Source organism: Somniosus microcephalus, chromosome 1 (assembly GCF_052327205.1).
Source record: "Somniosus microcephalus isolate GS21.2 chromosome 1, FLI_Smic_1.0, whole genome shotgun sequence".
Lineage (NCBI taxonomy): Eukaryota > Metazoa > Chordata > Chondrichthyes > Squaliformes > Somniosidae > Somniosus > Somniosus microcephalus.
Window position 1 is genome coordinate 202,262,267 of NC_140987.1, and position 19,141 is coordinate 202,281,407.

The 19,141-nt window shown below is 41.1% G+C and overlaps 1 protein-coding gene across 2 annotated transcripts in view; it reads left to right on the forward strand.

Annotated features, from left to right (window-relative positions):
• Positions 1 to 18,911, forward strand: part of ccnh (cyclin H) — a 37,642-nt gene extending 18,731 nt beyond the window's left edge. For both annotated transcript variants that reach the window (XM_085989314.1, XM_085989305.1), the window contains 6 exons: positions 1,786 to 1,996; positions 4,750 to 4,913; positions 6,460 to 6,530; positions 9,109 to 9,220; positions 13,628 to 13,688; positions 17,907 to 18,911. In XM_085989314.1, coding sequence (XP_085845440.1) covers positions 1,786 to 1,996; positions 4,750 to 4,913; positions 6,460 to 6,530; positions 9,109 to 9,220; positions 13,628 to 13,688; positions 17,907 to 17,945 — 658 coding nt within the window. In that variant the 3' untranslated portion in view covers positions 17,946 to 18,911. The remainder of the gene's footprint in view (positions 1 to 1,785; positions 1,997 to 4,749; positions 4,914 to 6,459; positions 6,531 to 9,108; positions 9,221 to 13,627; positions 13,689 to 17,906) is intronic.
• The last annotated feature ends 230 nt before the right edge of the window (positions 18,912 to 19,141 follow it).

The window sequence follows — 19,141 nt, forward strand, 5'->3', positions numbered from 1 at the left end:
GTATGATTTGGACAGGTTGGGTGATATGGCAGATGCAGTATAATGTGGATAAATGTGAGGTTATCCACTTTGGTAGCAAAAACAGGAAGGCAGATTATTATCTGAATGGCAATAGATTGGGAGGAGGGGTAGTGCAACGAGACCTGGGTGTCCTTGTGCACCAGTTGCTGAAGGTAAGCATGCAGGTGCAGCAGGCGGTTAAGAAGGCAAATGGTATGTTGGCCTTCGTGGCGAGAGGGTTTGAGTATAGGAACAAGGATGTCTTGCTGCAGTTGTACAGGGCCTTGGTGAGACCACACCTTGAGTATTGTGTGCAGTTTTGGTCACCTTATCTGAGGAAGGATGTTCTTGCCATGGAAGGAGTTCAGCGAAGATTCACCAGGCTGATACCTGGGGTGGCAGGAATGACGTATGAGGAGAGATTGGGTCGATTGGGCTTGTACTCGCTGGAGTTTAGAAGAATGAGAGTGGATCTCATTGAAACTTATAAAATTCTGACAGGACTGGACAGACTAGATGCAGGAAGGATGTTCCCGATGGTCAGGGAGTCCAGAACCAGAGGCCACAGTCTAAGGATAAGGGGTAGGCCATTTAGGACAGAAATGAGGAGGAATTTCTTCACCCAGAGAGTGGTGAACCTGTGGAATTCTCTACCACAGAAGGCAGTAGAGGCCAATTCATTAAATATATTCAAGAAGGAGTTGGATATATTTCTCAAGGCTAAAGGGATCAAGGGGTATGGGGAGAAAGCAGGGACCGGGTACTGAATTTGGATGATCAGCCATGATCGCATTGAATGGCGGAGCAGGCTCGAGGGGCCGAATGGCCTACTCCTGCTCCTATCTTCTATGCTTTTTTATTTCCTGTCCTGTAATAGAAACAGTCAGGATAAATGTAAAGTATGTAGACAAACTACAAAAACGTAGATTAGAAAGGTTGAGGAATTATAAGAGAAAATTAGCAAGAGACAAAGGAAATAAAAAAGGGTTCTCTGGATATTAGTAAGACAGTAAAGATGGGGGTGGTGCTGCAAAGAGATAAAGGAGGGAAAGTTGATAGGATCACACAGAAGGTGGCTATTGGAGTTGTAGAACCACCATAGATGGGTGCAAAACAGTTAGTGGAAGATACTATTCGAAGAGGAATGTTACTAAAGAAGTTAATCAAACTTAAGTTAGACAAATCACCAGGACCTGAGAGAAGCTAGGGGAAAAAATAGTGGATTTTGGCTGCAATTGGAGTACAGGTACTTGTGCAATTTTGGACATCTCGTTATAGGAAAAATGGAAAAGTTGCAACATCAGTTCATTAGGATGTTGCCAGCGATGAGGGGGTTACAGTTATGAAGAGAGAATTGAGAAGTTAGATCTTTTTTACTGAGCAGAGAGGGTTAAAAGATGAATTGATAATCCTTCATAAACTTGAAGACCTTTTATGATGAGGTAAATAATCGATTTGTTTCACTGGTCAGTGAGATGGTAATGAGATGGCACAAATTGAAGATAACCACAAAAGTGTCTATACACAGGTGATTAGAATGTGTAATTCTCTACCATAAACTGTTAAAGCAAAATCCCCAAATTATTTTAAAATAAAATCAGATTTGCTTGAAAAAAGAGGAATATTGGAGTCTATCAGGAGTGAGCAGGAAATGGGATTTGACTAAGTGGCTCATGTGCAGAAAAGCAACAAGAACTGATGGGTCAAATGGCCTTTTGTGCTGTAATCTAATTCTATTTTGGAACCTTCCTTCATTAAAGCCTTTTTATTCTCATTTTGATTTAGGTTGACAAGTGTATACTTAGCGTGTAAAGTGGATGAATTTAATGTCTCCAGTTTCCAGTTTGTTGCTAATCTGTGGGAGAGCCCTGCGGGTCAAGAGAAGGCACTGGAACAGATCCTTGAGTATGAACTGTTGCTTATTCAGCAGCTGAACTTTCATCTTATTGTCCACAACCCATTTCGACCTTTTGAGGGCTTTCTAATTGATCTAAAGGTACCATGCCAACAGTGACTGGATTTGTTTTGTAATTCAGAATAGTCTTGAGTCTATTGGAAGTTTGAAACACAAAGTCTGTTGATCATTGTACGTAGAAAAGTCTTTAGTGGCACAGCAGTAATGGTATCTGCGTCCTAGTGCTCCAATTTATTTCTGTTTGCAAGATTCAACTGTGTTCCAGTTTCATCAGTTCTCACTGTGATCATAAGCTAGAAAGGTTCACAATACTGTAGTGATAAAAAGGTTAAAATATTTGGTTTCAGTTGTTAGATGATGGATAGCCTAAGCAATATAGGTGAAATGGTAAGGAGTGAATAATGGCATTGAAGCTCTATTTGCGGCTCCCACGATAACTGTAAACTTATGCAGTGAGTAGCTGAGCCATGCAGGAAGGTCCAAGTTTGTGCTGACTGAACCAGGCATCAGTAGGGGCTCTACAAATGGCCCCAATATCCTGCATTAGTGAAAAGAAAATTTGGTCAGGGTTTCCACTCTCATTCAGTGTGTATATGTATGACAGGTGAGGACTAGATTAAGCTTATCTATGACATTCCAGTGGATGAATAGCCAGCCAATAGTCACTGTCAAGGTGTAATCTGGCTTTTGTTGCGGAGTTGATTTATTCTAATTAATTAATGTCCCTTCTTGTGCCAGATTTGGAATTAGTCCATGGTAAATACAATTGGGAAACCTCCATTGCATTGGATTGCCTAAAAGACTGATGCGCCAGAAGGATTTTTGAGGAGACCTAGGTCTCCTTCAAAGTTGCTACTATGGGGTGTTCTTGAATCTGTTGAGCTTTTCTGGCATCTACTATGAAGGTAGGGTGTAAAATGGGGTTGGTTTGGTTGGGTGGCCAGGCCTCCATGCCCATCTGTAAGTTGTGGGGCTAGACCAGATTCCAAGCTCATTATCTATAGAGTTGGGCCATTCTAAGTACTTCCTGCTATTGGGAAGGCTGATCCCTCAGTTGTGTATGTGGCGCTGCAGGCATTTCGGATGTATTTGTGGTTTATTTTTGCCTGCCAGGTGATGAGCTTGTAAGATGTTGGAATTGCTGGGCCAGCATCTTGACTGGTAACATCTGAAATATGTAGAGAAGGTGGGTATGGAGTACTTTCATTTTTATTGTGCTTATCCTGCCGTCTGCTCAGGTCAGTGTGTATAATGGCAAGGAAGGAGAAATATATTTTTGTTTGGGCTAGTTAAATCTTTAATACCGGTGAAGAGTAAGATTGTTAGCACTTTTTAACATATAAAAGTGTTGGCTTTACATTTCAGGAAATGCCAAGTCAAAGTGGGGTGAGACTACTTCCTTGAGGTAGTCTCTTGCCACTTGCCAAATCCAGTGTGCTGTCAGTTTAGCAACTTTGAACCCCAATTATACTGCAGTTTTGGCATTGATACAATGCAAAAAATAAAACAACTCTGCAATATAACTGGGTAAGTCCTTTAGTTGTCAGTTCTGTTGCCTGATATGAAGTAATGTTTTACATTTGCCTTTACGTATTTATCTTTTATGAACTGCAATTTTTTAATGCTTTCAAATAACTTTATTTGTCTTTGTGAAGCTGACCATCATAGTAGCAAAAATACAACTGCTTTAAGCCCCTACCAATAGGATAACTAGTGCCTTTTGTGATTAGCTGAAGTTGCTCCACCTGCTGGATACTGTTGCTACTACACCGAAGTATTTCAAACTGGAGGGCCTGCCGAAAGCATGATGGACGTGAAACTTGGTTTCCAACACACAATCCCAATCACTCTTTTCCAAAACCTGTACTTTTTAGGGTTCACTCACCTTTTAATATTCTGAACTGACATTTTATTTTCTCTTGATAGTTGGGTTGTGTCTACCAGTCAGGTTTGCAAACTTGATCACTACCTCCAAACAGCACTTTTTCAGTTGTTAAGGTGCCACTGAATATAAATTGTTGCTTTTATGTGGAGAAACTCTTCCCATTTCCATGGGGAGGGGGTAGAAGAGTAGGTTGGGTGGAATGAAGATCTTTATCCAGCTACCCCCAATTCAGAATTAAATAACTTTGTCCTAATTATAAAAATTGAGCAGTTGCAAAGTTTCAAGTTCCAAATAATTAACTAAATAGCATAGTGAGGAGATGTGCTATTCTGACACTAATATGCTGTTGGTGGATTACTATCCAACAGAATGTTGAGACAGCAGTTCTTTTTATGAGAATGTAAATTCCACAGATCACTGTAATTTCATGACTATCATATTGCACAGGAAGGAGTTTCTAATCTGAATTTTTTTATTGCTAGTATTGACATGAATAGAGCAGAAAACTTGGTAAGAATGCTTCCTTATGGACAGCTTATTTACTGTTTTATTTTAAACTTAAAATCTGACTGCAAATAGTAATACGCTAGAAGATATGAAAGTCTCTGCTGTCTTTTATTAACCTTAATGCTCTAACAAAGAGTTTGATGATTCAATCCAAGCGTGGTCTCGATTTTTGTATTGTCAACCTATCTAAAAGTTTCAGTGATCCATCTATCTATTCATTGCATCCTGTTACTAATGTAGCCAAATTATAAAAGTGTATTGGAAAGATTATTGAATCAAGGAATGCATATTCTCAAAATAGGATGGTTAGCTTTTAAGTTTCAGGTCAAAAAAAGGAAGCTTTTGGTTTCTTGTAAGATGAAAAACAGCTGTACTGGCGAGAAATTATAGCTGTGGAAATGCATTTTTCTAGACAATTATTGTCCTTTTCTCCCTTTTTTAGGCTCGATACTCCGCATTGGAAAATCCAGAAGTTTTGCGAAAAACAGCAGATGAGTTCCTGAGCCGAGAAACCATGACTGATGCTGGTCTTCTGTTTACACCATCACAGATAGCAATAACAGCCATACATTTCAGTGCCTCCAGAGCAGGCATTAATATGGATAGGTACTGGTACCCTTTAAGATTGCAACTGTTTTATGGCTTTAACAAAATAGTTTTTACTAGCTATAATGTTTATACATTTTTTGCAATATTTTTCATTCTCTGTAGTGGGCTCCATGCTATATTTTATCTTTTGAATTCTAACTTAAAACAAAGTTAAATGAGAACTAAAATGGAATCATAACTCTCTTCAGTGCTTTGTAAGGCTTTTTCTTTTAGAAACTAGCAATTTGAGATATTTAGGCTAAGACAAATTATTAAAAAATGCAAATAATCCAATGAGAACTACGAACAGAGGTCTGTTGAGGATAACTTAAAATGAGTGTTAGTCATGAGAGGGAAAATAGGAAGTTCAATTATCTGACACATGACATCCAAAAAACATAATATATGCATGAAGTAGCTGTAGTTATTTAAGACCTGGGAGGTTGCTTAAGGGGTGAATAGGGTAGAAATATCATGGAGGAATTAGAAATGGCAGATGCGTTCAATTTTTTCTGTAATGCTTAATGAATGAAGATCAGATATATTCTAGATTCATTCCAAATGGCTTGAGAATTTATAATCTGTTGAGACGTTAGCAAAGCTTCAAAACACAGCTGTGTAGGACATCTACAGTAGATAGAATGTATCCTAGAATCTTAAAGGAAATGGGTTAGTTTCTGAGTGGCATTTTTATGAATTAATACAGGTGACTGTACCGGAGTAATACAGGATTGTTTCTGTAATCCTCTTAGTCAGAACAGGATGCAACATGAATTGTGGAATTTATAGACCATTTTGTCTGACAATTGTAGTGAAAATTGCCTAAATCAATTTTATAAGGTGCTGTTCACTTCTAAGGAATATAGAAGTGGTAAGATATGGTCTGATAGTTTTTTGTTGGAAGCAATAGGTTGTCTTATAAACCTGCTGAAATTCTTTTAGGTAACTTTTTGTTATCTACTGCTGATGGAGACATCTCTGCTCACTGTTTGCGTTTGATGCCATTATGTTGGTATACATGGATGAAATTGTCTCTTTCACATTCAGTATCATTTAACTACTGAAACAACGAACAGAAAACGCTGGAAACACTCAGCAGGCCAGGCAGCATCCGTCGAGAGAGAAACCGAGTTAACGTTTCGGGTCTGGGACCCTTCATCAGAACTGGAAAAAGCTGGAGTGTAATAGATATTAAGCAGGTGGGGAGGAAGGAATTGAAGGAACATACTGTGCTTATGTAAGAGGCAGGAAAGATAAAATGTTGCAGAATGGGTATGGCAAAATCATACAGCAGGAAAAATGGGGGCAGGGGTTATAGTTTGAAATTGTTGAACTCAATGTTGAACTGAATCTCCAGCTTTTTCCAGTTCTGATGAAGGGTCCCAGACCTGAAACGTTAACTCGGTTTCTCTCTCCACAGATGCTGCCTGGCCTGCTGAGTGTTTCCAGCGTTTTCTGTTTGTTATTTCAGATTTCTAGCATCTGCAGTATTTTGCTATTGTATCATTTAACTACTGCATTGATTAATATGATCTTTGTTTTGATTTTGTGTTTGGTGCTTCAGTTACTTGATGGAATGCCTTATGTTAAAAGACAACAAAGAATGCCTGTCAAAGCTGGTTGAAGCAATCAGATGTAAGTAATCTTGTACAGTTACTCTGGTGTATTGAATTTGCATTACTTGTAAGGGTTGCATTTAAATCCAGATTAATTCGTTGTGTAGTGTTGCGACAGCTTTTACTTCAGTTCAAACAAGTTATGTCATATTTTAAAGTTCTTAATAGAGTATTTGAAATACTACAATGCAGTCCTTCCACGTGTTATAGAATTAAAATGTTATAGCACAAAAACTAGCCACGTAGCACATCAAGTCTTTACTGCACCTAGCCAAATCCCAGTCGTCTTATTGTTTAAGAAAATGTCTAATTCCATTTTTAATTAATTTCTGGGCATGCTTCAACAACAATTTGTGGCAGAGAATTCCACATTCTTGCCACCCTCTGTAAAGATTTTATTCTAACCTCTTTAATTCCTTTTTGTAATTATCTTAACTTTGTGCCCTATTATTATTATCTTGCTGACAATCACTATTTACCTTATCGTAACTGTTCATGATCTTTAAAACCTCTCCGGTCACCCCTTAACCTTCTCCGCTGTGGTGAAATAAGCCCTAATTTCTCAAGTCTGTCTTCAAAACTATAACTCCTCATCCCTGGTCTGCTTGTGAGTCTACACTGCATCTAATCCAGTGCTTTTATAGCTTTCCTATAATAGGCTGAATACAATAGAATCATACAGAAGGAGGCTATTCAGCCCATCGTGCCTGTGCTAGCTTTTTGAAAGAGCTATTCAATTCGTCCCACTCCCCCCCTCTTTCCCCATAGCCCAGCAATTTTTTCGTTTTCAAGTAATGTTTTACAATGAGGTTATTTGTTATGTTTAAGTAATGAAGGTAGTGTGGATGATGTGTATATGGACTTTCAAAAGGTATTTGATAAAGTGCCACAATAGATTTGTTAGCAAAATTGAAACCCATGGGATTAAAGGGACAGTGGCTGTGTGGATACAAATTTGTCTAAGGGACAGAAAGCAGAGAGTGGTGGTGAACAGTTGTTTTTCAGACTGGAGGGAGGTGCAAAGTGGTGTTCCCCAGAGGTTGCTATTGGAATCGCTACTCTTTTTGATATATATTAATGACCTGGACTTCGGTATAAAGGGCATAATTTCAAAGTTTGCAGATGAGACAAAGTTCGGAAATGTAGTAAACAGTGTGGAGGATTTTAGCGGATTTCAGGAGGACCTAGACAGACTGGTGAAATGGGCAGACAGATGGCAGATGAAGTTTAATGCAGAGATTGTGGGATACTTGGCTTTGTAAACAAGGAAGTCATGCTAAATCTTTACAAATCTCTGGTTAGGCCTCAGCTGGACTATTGTGTCCAATTCTGGACACCACAATTTAGGAAGGTTATCACGACCTTGGAGAGGGTGTGGAAGAGGTTTAAAGAAAGATGATACCAGGAATGAGGGACTTCAGTTATGTGGAGAGACTGGAGAAGCTGGGTTTGCTCTCCTTGGAGCATAGAAGGTTAAGGGGAAATTTAACAGGTGTTCACAATTCAGGGGTTTTGATAAAGTAAATAAGGAGAAACTGTTTCCACTGGCAGGAGGATCTGTAACCAGAGGACACAGACTTAAGGTAATTGGCAAAAGAACCAGAGGGGAGATGAAGAGAATTTTTACGCAGCAAGTTATGATGATCTGGAATGCACTGCCTGAAAGGTTGGTGGCGGCGGCAGATTCATTAGTAGCTTTTAGAAGAGAATTAGATATATACTTGAAAGGGAAAAAAAAGAGAGAGCTACAGGGAAAGAGCAGGCGAGTTGGGACTAATTGAATAGCTCCTTTCAAAGAGCTGGCACAGGCACAATGGGCTGAATGGCCTCCTGTGCTGTATGATTCTAAGTATATATCCAATTCCCTTTTGAAAGTTACTGTTGAATCTGCCTCCACTATCTTTTCAGGCAGTGCATTCCAGATCATCATAACTCTAACTGCAGCCTAACTAATATACAAGTTCAACATTAAGTCCTTGCTTTTGTATTCTATGTCTCTAGAAAGAAAGACCATTTTTATGCCTTGTCAATTGCACTGTGTATCTGCAAACCAATGTCCCTCTATTCTACTTAGTTTCCTATTATTTCCAAAATGTATTTCACATTTTTCTACATTGGATCACATCTGCCCATCTCGCTAGTCTTTCTACATTCTGCAATTTTTCACAATCCTTGTCACAATTTGCAATATCCACAATTTGGTGGGATCAGAACATCTTACTTTTTTCCCCCCCTTCTGATCCTGTCCAAATCATTTATGCATATAGTAAATAAGAGCAGCCCCAAAACAAACTCCTGTGGGGAAACAACTCTTGAGAAACCTTTCTTTTACCCCTACCCTTTGTTGCTGCACTCCAACTAACACTATCCATGTGGCCACATTCCCTTTAATTCCATGTGCCATTATCTTTGCTACAAGTCTTTTTATATGGTACCTGATCAAATACTTTATATGTCCTGTTATTTTTTATCTGATAGTTTAATTACATTTCTTTAAACCTTAGTCATGAAGTTTACTTTGTATTTTAGTGTTTGCTTTAGGAACTTGCGAATTACTTTTAATCTCTGCGTATGGTATGCTGATTAATATTGAGCAGGTATAAAGACCCTGGTGAAGAAGTATGACCCTCCCAAACCTGAGGAAGTTAATCTGCTGAAGCAGAAACTTGAACATTTTCACAGCTTGGACCTTGGTGTCAGTACAAGTTTGTAAGTACAGTATTGACAATTGACCAAAAAAAAGCTAACCAAAGTCAAGTTGTGGTTTGTTGTTTCATAAAGCCAACTGAATTTTAGTTATAGTGTTAAGTCCCAAATAGCAACAGGGCAAAGAAGTTCAGTTGTTTTCTAGCATTGTAGTATTCAAACTGACTGTTTGAATATTACAATGCTTGAGCAAAGATATGAAGCTTTGAAGCAAAAATTGAGCAAAGCTATGAAGGTGGAATATGGGCTGAAGTAACAAAAGGAATATTGTTTAATACATTAATGGCTAAGGTGCCAAAGGTGTGAACTTGTTTTAGTGGTATTAACCAAATGTGTGTGGCTGATTTGTTATCCATTGCTCAGCCTAATTAATGTGGTTGTCCCAATAATGTGACCAGATAAAATAACACTATCCAGAATTCTGATTGGCTAGAAACTGCTTCCAAAATGTATACTTTTTTAAATCATAAAACTGATGAAAGGTTTCATAGGTCAGAGCTGGATCCAGAATGGAAAAATCAGAGGCAGATAAATCCGAATAAGAAACTAAAGTTGTAGTTGTACTGTAACAAGCAATCTTTATTACTGGTGGAGTGCAATTAGTAGTTGGCAAATCTGAGGTTTATGGTGCTGACCAGTGGTGGGCAGAATACGGCCCGTATCTGGCCCACCAAGGCCTGGCTTTGAGGCTGAACGTCGGCCACGCCTGACCCTGCCCCACGTAACGTTAGGAGGTGGGTCATTGTCTCCGAGGCAGCAGGGGAGTCATAACCAAAAACAGAGGCAGGGCAAATTGAATCTGCCGTTCACTGCATCAATGTATCATTGCTATATCAAGTCTGCAAAAATAAATCAACAATATTAGCACTGTGCGATGCAGGACACCTTCTGTTTACAGCAGTATCTGCAGCACCAGACTCTGAAATGTCTGGAGCGAGAATAGAAATCGAAACTGAACCAGATAGAAGCGATTACGGTGAAATAGAAATTTACTGCATTATCTGCAGCTTGTAAACCAACAAAGTTATTCACTCCCGAAACCTCAGTTTCTGCTCTGTCACTGCCATGTGAAAGGTGAGTTACTCATGGTTTGTGGGTTTAGTTTCCATAAATCTGTGTAAACTTTCCAGATAAATGCACGATAACATACTTTAAATATATAAAATAACGCCATTGGCAGCTTGACTCTGAATTGACACAATCTAATCCATTGGAAGATTGTTTACTTAAAACTTTTTTTTAATACTTGCAGCGAGATTTTAGTCTCAACTTGTCTCTGAAGGAATTTTAGTGACTAATTCAAAATTAGTCCTGAGCTTGATTTCATTTCAGTGAGTTATAAAATGCTATTTTTGTTTAATGGTGCAATTGGGTGAAAGGTGTTGTCTGAATTCCGCGGGTGTACCGCCAGTCTCCTGGCATAACTGGCGCAGACCCAGTTACGTCGGGTCGCTGCTGTTGCTGGGAGTTTCCTCAGTAACGGGAGCTTCTAGCCCAGTGGTGGGCCCACCAGTTCATTCTATCCGGCCCGCTGGACAGGACAGAAATAGAAAGTGAGCCGGAGCTTGAACTGCACGTTAGTCTGAGTCGAGTCATGACTGCTCAGCTCAATGACTGTTTTACCGAAGAAAGAGCCCGGCGCTGCATCTTTCCTCTTCCAGTACCCAGAGTATGGCGGCAGGTGGGTTCTCATCGCCATCTTAGACACGGGAATGGATCCCAGAGCACAAGGACTCCAGGTAATGTAGTTCAGGCCTTGTGAAGCTTCGGACTCCCGTACTCAGCACACTAAAAAGAGAACATCTCATGTCTGAGGCCCCGCACACTCGAGCCACTCTGTCAAACAACCGCACAGACTTTCAGTACAACATATAATCGATCAATCATTTCATTCATTTAGTAACGGAAGATTTTACTATTTTACACTACATTTTGTGTATTTAAGATATTATCTACTATCTGAATTTATGTTTCTAAATTATTGGTAGGGTTGAAGTGGGAGTGATGGTCAACACGGAGTTGGCCTATTTCAAATTTACCAATTAAATTTTCTGGGTGGTATCTCTTCCAGAGGCCCTCAACAGCTCACCAAAACGTAAGTGGCCCTCCAGCCCAAATAATTGCCCTACACAATCAGGACCAGGGTTGGGCATTGAGGTTAGCCACAAAAGATCACTGCATACATGGGTGCATGTACAAAGCTCCACTCCCTGGGTAGCTAGTTAAATAACAGCAAAAAGTTGCCACTTCCATCTGTGCTCTCCTAAAATTAAATATTAAAGTTTTTAAAGTGGTGCCCCAGGGGTCCAACATACCCCTGTCCCCCCAAAGACTCTTTTAAAATGTGGCTTTGCACTCGGCTGGTATTGTAGTGCACCTGGTGAGTTCAAAACGGTATTTGATGGCCTGCAAGTGGTCTCACCCCTCCTGACTTTAGACTGTTCAGGAATCAAATCAGGACTTGATTCCTGAGTTATATTGCTACTTCTTGTGCTGGTGGACCATTCAAGCTTCAACCTCCATATAGCTTCTCCATCACAAAGACCATTTACTTCCAGATCCATAACATCACTCACCTCCTCCCCTACCTCAGACCATCTGCTGCTGAAATCCTTATGTGCCTTTGTCACTCTCTATTTTCCTTATGCCTAGCTGTAAATTGGAAAATTCTTTGCATTAAGGGTGCTATGTAAATTAAAGTTAAGATTGTCATGTAAAGTGTGGTAGATAACATTTAATAGAAGGAAAGGTGCTTACCACATTTCACTGGAGGATAAACCCATTTTGCCTTCTGCCATCCCAGCAGATTTGAGGTTGAGGTGTTCCATGCTAAATAACTTGTTTGAACTCTACTCTGTGCTGTAGATCTCCACTAGTAGGATCAACACAGAAAACACACATCATATTGTTATTATGCACAGATCACTGAAGGCCCATGACCAATGCAGAGAAGCTGTACATAAAGCTAACAAGGTATTGGGAAATGCAGAGAAGCTGTAGATAAAGCTAATAAGGTATTGGGTTGTATTAATAGAACCATTCAGTATAAATCAAAGGACACCGTTTTGTCACTATGCAGGTTGCTGGTCAGACTGCATCTAGAGTACTGTGCCCAGTTTTGTTCCCCCCACATGGTGGGTGATATAGTGGCCTTGGAAAAGGTGCAGATGAGAGCTACGAGAATGATTCCTAGCTTAAAGAACCTCCGCTACTTAGGCTCAAGGATCTTGCTCTATTTACCTTAGAGCAGTGTTGACTTAGAGGTGACCTGATAGAGGTCTATAAAATAAAGGGCTGGACAGCGTGCTATTGATAGATTATTCCAGTTGAACATATTAGGGAGGACCAGAGGACATAAGTTTAAACTGTGTAAGAGTAGGAACAGACTGGATGTTAGGCGGGTCTTATCCCAGAGAGTAGTGAGCCTCTGGAATACGTTGCCGGCTGGTGTGGTGATTCTGATCTTTGCATGCCTTCAAGAGTTCTTGACTGGCAGAGATTGCATCATATAGAAGGTAAGTGGATTAACAGATAACAAACACATTGTCCATGTGGGCTCCTAGACTGGTTTCGAGCACCTGGCATTTTCCAGAGTATTTTTTCCCTTTTATTGGCCCAGGTTTTTCTGTCTCTCCCAGGAGATTACATGGTTGCGGGAGGGAGTGTGGTAAGTGTTTAGTCATGATGCTCCAGCCAGCATGAGGTGTGGAGCAAGCTTGATGGACCAGTTGGTCTTTACCTGTCCATCAATTTTTACGATCGTAAGCTGACTGAAATTACAGCTATGAGGCATGCTAAAATTATTATTGTATTGCTTCATTCAGTTAGTGATGTTACATTTGGTGCAACTGGAGGAGAGTATTTCTATCCTTGTTCTCCAGCCACACATTACAGTATTCTGAGCTAGTGAATGTGTGTGTGTGTGCATTCAGTTATCCACCCACACATTACAGTATTCTGAGCTAGTGAATGTGTGTGTGTGCATTCAGTTATCCACCCACACATTACAGTATTCTGAGCTAGTGAATGTGTGTGTGTGCATTCAGTTATCCACCCACACATTACAGTAATCTGAGCTAGTGAATGTGTGTGTGTGTGCATTCAGTTATCCACCCACACATTACAGTAATCTGAGCTAGTGAATGTGTGTGTGTGCATTCAGTTATCCACCCACACATTACAGTAATCTGAGCTAGTGAATGTGTGTGTGTGCATTCAGTTATCCACCCACACATTACAGTATTCTGAGCTAGTGAATGTGTGTGTGTGCATTCAGTTATCCACCCACACATTACAGTATTCTGAGCTAGTGAATGTGTGTGTGCATTCAGTTATCCACCCACACATTACAGTATTCTGAGCTAGTGAATATGTGTGTGCATTCAGTTATCCAACTTTGTGTTCAAACAGAAAGAAGAGGAAAGGATATGAGGAAGATGGAGCAATTTCAAAAAAAGCAAAAGTGGAAGAGGTTAGTAAGATTCTTTTGTAACACTGGTTTGCACAGCATTTTACATTGACACAGGACATTGTGACACTAAAGAATATGTGAGATGTCAACAGCTTGTTTTCTGATTTTTGTGTTTGGGTAGTGTAATTGATCAGACAGCATCAGTTGTGGGTCAAGTCAGGCTAGGCTAGTTCTTGAGATTGTCAAAACCACCATTCATACTGCATTGCTTGTTGACTGGTTTAAAAGGTGAATAGAAGAGGGGAGGGTAGATTGAGAAATGTACTTCAGCTTCAGCCATGAGTCTCTACAGCTAATTGTGGAAAAGTCACTACAGCACTGATATTGATGCAACTTCTAATTATTATAAGATTGCTTTGTTGAAGAATGTTGACTGCACTTTGACATCCATTTATTACAGTCAGCACAAATGCTAATTGGTGTCTTGGTACCTGCCAATACTGCACTAGAGGAGGGGCTTACTTTTTTCCCCCCATTCATTCCTTGGATGTGGGCGTTGCTGGCAAGGCCAGCATTTATTGCCCATCCCCAAATGCCCTTGAGAAGGTGGTGGTGAGCTGCTGCCTTGAAAACTGCATTCCGTGCAGTGAAGGTACTCCCACAGTGCTTTTAGGGAGGGAGTTCGTTCCAGGATTTTGACCCAGCGACAATGAAGGAATGGTGATATATTTCCAAGTCAGGATGGTGTGTGACTTTGGGGTGGGGTGGGGAACTTGGAGCTGATGGTGTTCCCATGCGCCTGCTGCCCTTGTCCTTCTAGGTGGTAGAGATTGTGGGTTTGGGAGGTGCTGTCGAAGAAGCCTTGGCGAGTTGCAGTGTATCTTGTAGATGGTACACACTGCAGCCATGGTGGGCCGGTGGAGGGAATGACTGTTTAAGATGGTGGATGGGGTGCCAATCAAGCGGGCTGCTTTGTCCTGGATGGTGTCGAGCTTCTTGAGTTGTTGGAACTGCACTCATCCAGGCAAGTGGAGAGTATTCCATCACACTCCTGACTTGTGCCTTGCAGATGGTGGAAAGGCTTTGGGGAGTCAGGAGGCGAGACACTCGTTGCAGAATACTCTGCCTCTGACCTGCTCTTGTAGCCACAGTATTTATGTGGCTGGTCCAGTTAAGTTTCTGGTCAGTGGTGGACCCCCCCCTCCCCCCAGGATGTTGATGGTGGGGGATTTGGCAATGGTTATGCCATTGAATGTCATGGGATGGTGGTTAGACTCTTGCTTGTTGCAGATAGTCATTGCCTGGCACTTCTGTGGCGCAAGTGTTACTTGCCACTTATCAGCCCAAACCTGAATGTCGTCCAGGTCTTGCTGCATGTGGGCATGGACTTCATCATCTGAGGAGTTGGGAATGGAACTGAACACTGCAGTCATCACCGAATATCCCCACTTCTGACCTTATGATGGAGGTCATTGATGCAGCAGCTGAAGATGGTTGGGCCTAGGACCCAGCCCTGAGGAACTCCTGCAGCAATGTTCTGGGGCTGAGATGATTGACCTCCAACAACCACCACCATCTTCCTTTGTGCTAAGTATGACTGCAGCCAGTGGCGAGTTTGCTCCCGATTCAACAACAACTTGTATTTCTATAGCGCCTTTAATGTAGTAAAACGTCCCAAGGCACTTCACGGGAGTATTATAAGACAAAAATTTGACACCGAGCCACATAAGGAGAAATTGGGGCAGATGACCAAAAGCTTGGTCAAAGAGGTAGGTTTTAAAGAGTGTCTTAAAGGAGGATAGAGAGGCGGAGAGGTTTAGGGAGAGAATTCCAGAGCTTGCGGCCTAGACTGCTGAAGGCATAGCCACCAGTGGTTGAGCGATTTATAATCAGGAGTGCTCCAGAGGGCAGAATTAGAGGAGCGCAGATATCGCTGGGGTGGGGAGATTATAGAGATAGGGAAGGACTTGATTTGAAAACGAGGATGAGAATTTTGAAATCAAGGTGTTGCTGAACCGGGAGCCAATGTAGGTCAGCGAGCACAGGGGTGATGGGTGAACGGGACTTGGTGCGAGTTAGGCCGTGGTCAGCCTAGTTTTGGATGACCTCAAGTTTACGTAGGGTAGAATTTGGGTTGCCAACCAGGAATAGTCAAGTCTAGAGTAACGGGCATGGATGATGGTTTCAGCAGCGGATGAGCTGAGGTGGGGCGGAGATGGAAATAGGCGGTCTTAGTTATGTGGTCAGCAGCTCATTTCAGGGTCAGATATGACACTGAGGTTGTTAAGTGGTTCAGCCTCAGACAGATGTTAGGGAGAGGGATGGAGTCAGTGGCTAGGGAATGGAGTTTGTGGCAGGAACTGAAAACAATGGCTTTGGTCTTCCCAATATTTAATTGGAGAAAATTCCTGCTCATCCTGTACTGAATGTCGGACAAGCAGTCTGGCAATTTCCATTGACTTCAATTTTACTTGGGCTCCTTGATGCCACTCTCGAATGCTGCCTTGATGTCAAGGGCAGTCATTCCCACCTCACCTCTGGAATTCAGCTCTTTTGTCTATGTTTGGACCAAGGCTGTAATGAGGTCTGGAGCAGAGTAGTCCTGGCGGAACCCGAACTGAGCAGGTTATTGGTGAGTAAGTGCTGTTTGATAGCACTGTCGATGACTTCGTCCATCACTTTGCTGCTGATTGAGAGTAGACTGATGGGGCAGTAATTGGCCAGATTGGATTTGTCCTGCTTTCTGTGTGCAGGACATACCTGGGCATTTTTCCACATTGTCGAGTAGATGTCAGTGTTGTAGCTGAGGGGGGATCTCGGGAGGAGGCTGAGATGGATCATCCACTTGGCGCTTCTAGCTGAAGATGGTTGCACACGCTTCAACCTTTTCTTTTGCACTCGTGCTGGGCTCCTCCATCATTGATCATGGGGATATTCATGGAGTCTCTTCCTCCCGTTAATTGTCCACCACCATTCACGACTGGATGTGGCAGGACTGCAGAGCTTTGAGCTGATCTGTTGGTTGTGGGATTGCTTAGCTTTGTCTAGCATGCTGTTTAGCATGCATGCAGCCCTGTGTTGCAGCTTCCCCAGATTGGCACCTCCTTTTTAAGTACAGCTGGTGCTGCTCCTGGCATGCTCTTCTGCACTCATTGAACCATGGTTGGTTCCCTGGCTTGATGGCAATGCTAGAGTGAGGGATATGCTGGGCCCTGAGGTTACAGATTGTAGTGGAATACAATTCTGCTGCTACTGGCCCACAGCACCTCATGGATGCCCAGTTTTGAGCTGCTAGATCTGTTCTGAATCTATTCCATTTAACACTGTTGTACTCTTAGTCCTCCAGTGTCAATTTTGACACACTCTCCCACTAAGATCATTCTTGTACATTGGACAAACCACCTACTGAGGAGACTCCTGGTGAGCTGGACTGATGCAGATCAACTCAATCACTAAGTGGCTGCGTCCTGATTGAAGCACCCATTGGACACTGGCTATAGTTAATGGGGCTCCATAATATCAGTTACTGGTATTAATTGGGCAAATGTGGTCTGTGTTATTGGGTGCTTAGACCATTGGCATGCCGAGCACTTGGGTGACCATCAGACAGCCAAGTAGTGGCATAAAAGCAGGGGATGAATGTGTTAAAACTCTGAAACCTGTCACCTATGCCAGGAATGCACTAATATTGTAAAACAAGTGCTGTTTTAGATGTGGTGGGCTATCAACTTTCAGCAGTTTTGATGGTTCTGCTCTCCTCCATTTGGAAGAGCATAAATCAGTTTATCTCCTAGTCAGGCTGGAAAAATGAATCTCTTTAGCTATTGCGATTATTTTGACTGAACTATTGTGGCCCCAAACACTGCCTCTACTGCTGCTGAAATCCTTTATCCATACTCTGTTTAACCTCAGTTCAGTTTCTCTAATGTGCTCCTTGCTGGCCTCCCATAAGCTAGTCTGAGACTCGGCTGTCTGCATCCTGTCGCAGTTACCATCACCCCTATTCTCATTGACTTTCTGTCCCTCAATCGATTGAATTTAAAATCCTCATCTGCAAATTCCTCCAGGCTGCTCCACCATGTCTCTGCCACTACCTTTAGCCTTGGATCCTGCACTTTTCAGTCTTTTATGCATCTCCCTTCCGAAATCCATCTTTTTGACTAAACTTTTGGTCACCGCTCCTAACTATGATCATCTTCCTTTATTTTATCTACATTAATCTATTTATATTCTGGTATCCCAAGGTGGTATTGCAAAATTCTTTTGTCTTATTTGTAGGAGGAATGGAGTGATGATGATCTAATTGATGCAATGTAAAATGCTGCTTGACTTGCATTTTGAAACCATTCACAGAGGAGCAGCTGCTGTGGTTCTCTGATTCGATGTTTATTCTGAGACATGACATTGAGAGGAGTTAAATGGATTGTGCCTTTTTGATAAAAGAGCCAGAAGGCTAGTGATTTGAAAGGCCAATTAAGGCTGCCGACCACAGAAACCGACAGTACTTCTGATGCAAAAGGTTTTTTTTCTGCAAAGGACATGTGATGGTCTGTTTATTTTTACTTAAACCAATAAGAACTTGAAAGCAAGTTTTTACTGATTGCATTGCTGAGCTGTTTGATTTGCCAATGTCTGTATGAAATGTTATGTGGAAGCATGTTTTAAGTGTCCTATTTTCATTCCCAGTATTTGAAATAAAATTTGTAATGTCTCGATGACTTAATATCCTTTGTCATCTGTGTTTCAAAGCAAGGGATAAGAATAAATTCAGATTTTATTCATGACTCCTAAGATATGAAAACTGTTTCTTTACAAAATTGTTTACTTTGTATCCTGTAAATGTACCCATGTTTTAAATGGCACCGGAGATGATGGTTTTAAAAAAGTTACTTTTCCATATTAAAGTGATGTGGAACTGACCTATGCTGTTAATGCCATTACCTGTATCACAATATACTGAATAAGTGATTGCTGTTGCAATTTCAAACACACATCATGTATTCATCATCTAATCTGCAGTTTTATTTGCCATTTTGATTTTGCTTAGATTTAAGTATAGTTGTGTCACAGACCCCATTTCTGATTGTAGTTAAAATTAATACTTTCATGTACTTATCTGCAGCATTGCACATGTGGAGCCTTCAGGTAAAAGAGTACTAGAGGTGTTAGTTCCATGGTAAAATAAATGTTTGTTAGTCCAATGTAACTGAGGTTCTAATGTCTTGATAAACTGCATATGCTTTCTTCTGTTTATGGCCATTAAAACCTCTAAGCTCCAATCCATATTGCAATCCCTAGTCATGTTTTATTAATGAGCTTTGCAATTTGAATGTGTCCATGATTGCCATCAGTTTTTACTTTACTAGCTTAGCTTTACACAAACACAAACTTGCATTATATAGCACCTTTTAACATAGTAAAGCAAGGCACTTAACAGGACTGTTATTGGACAAAAGTTGACCTCAAGCCACAAAAGGACAGGTCACCCTAAAGCTTGGTCAAACAGGTAGGTT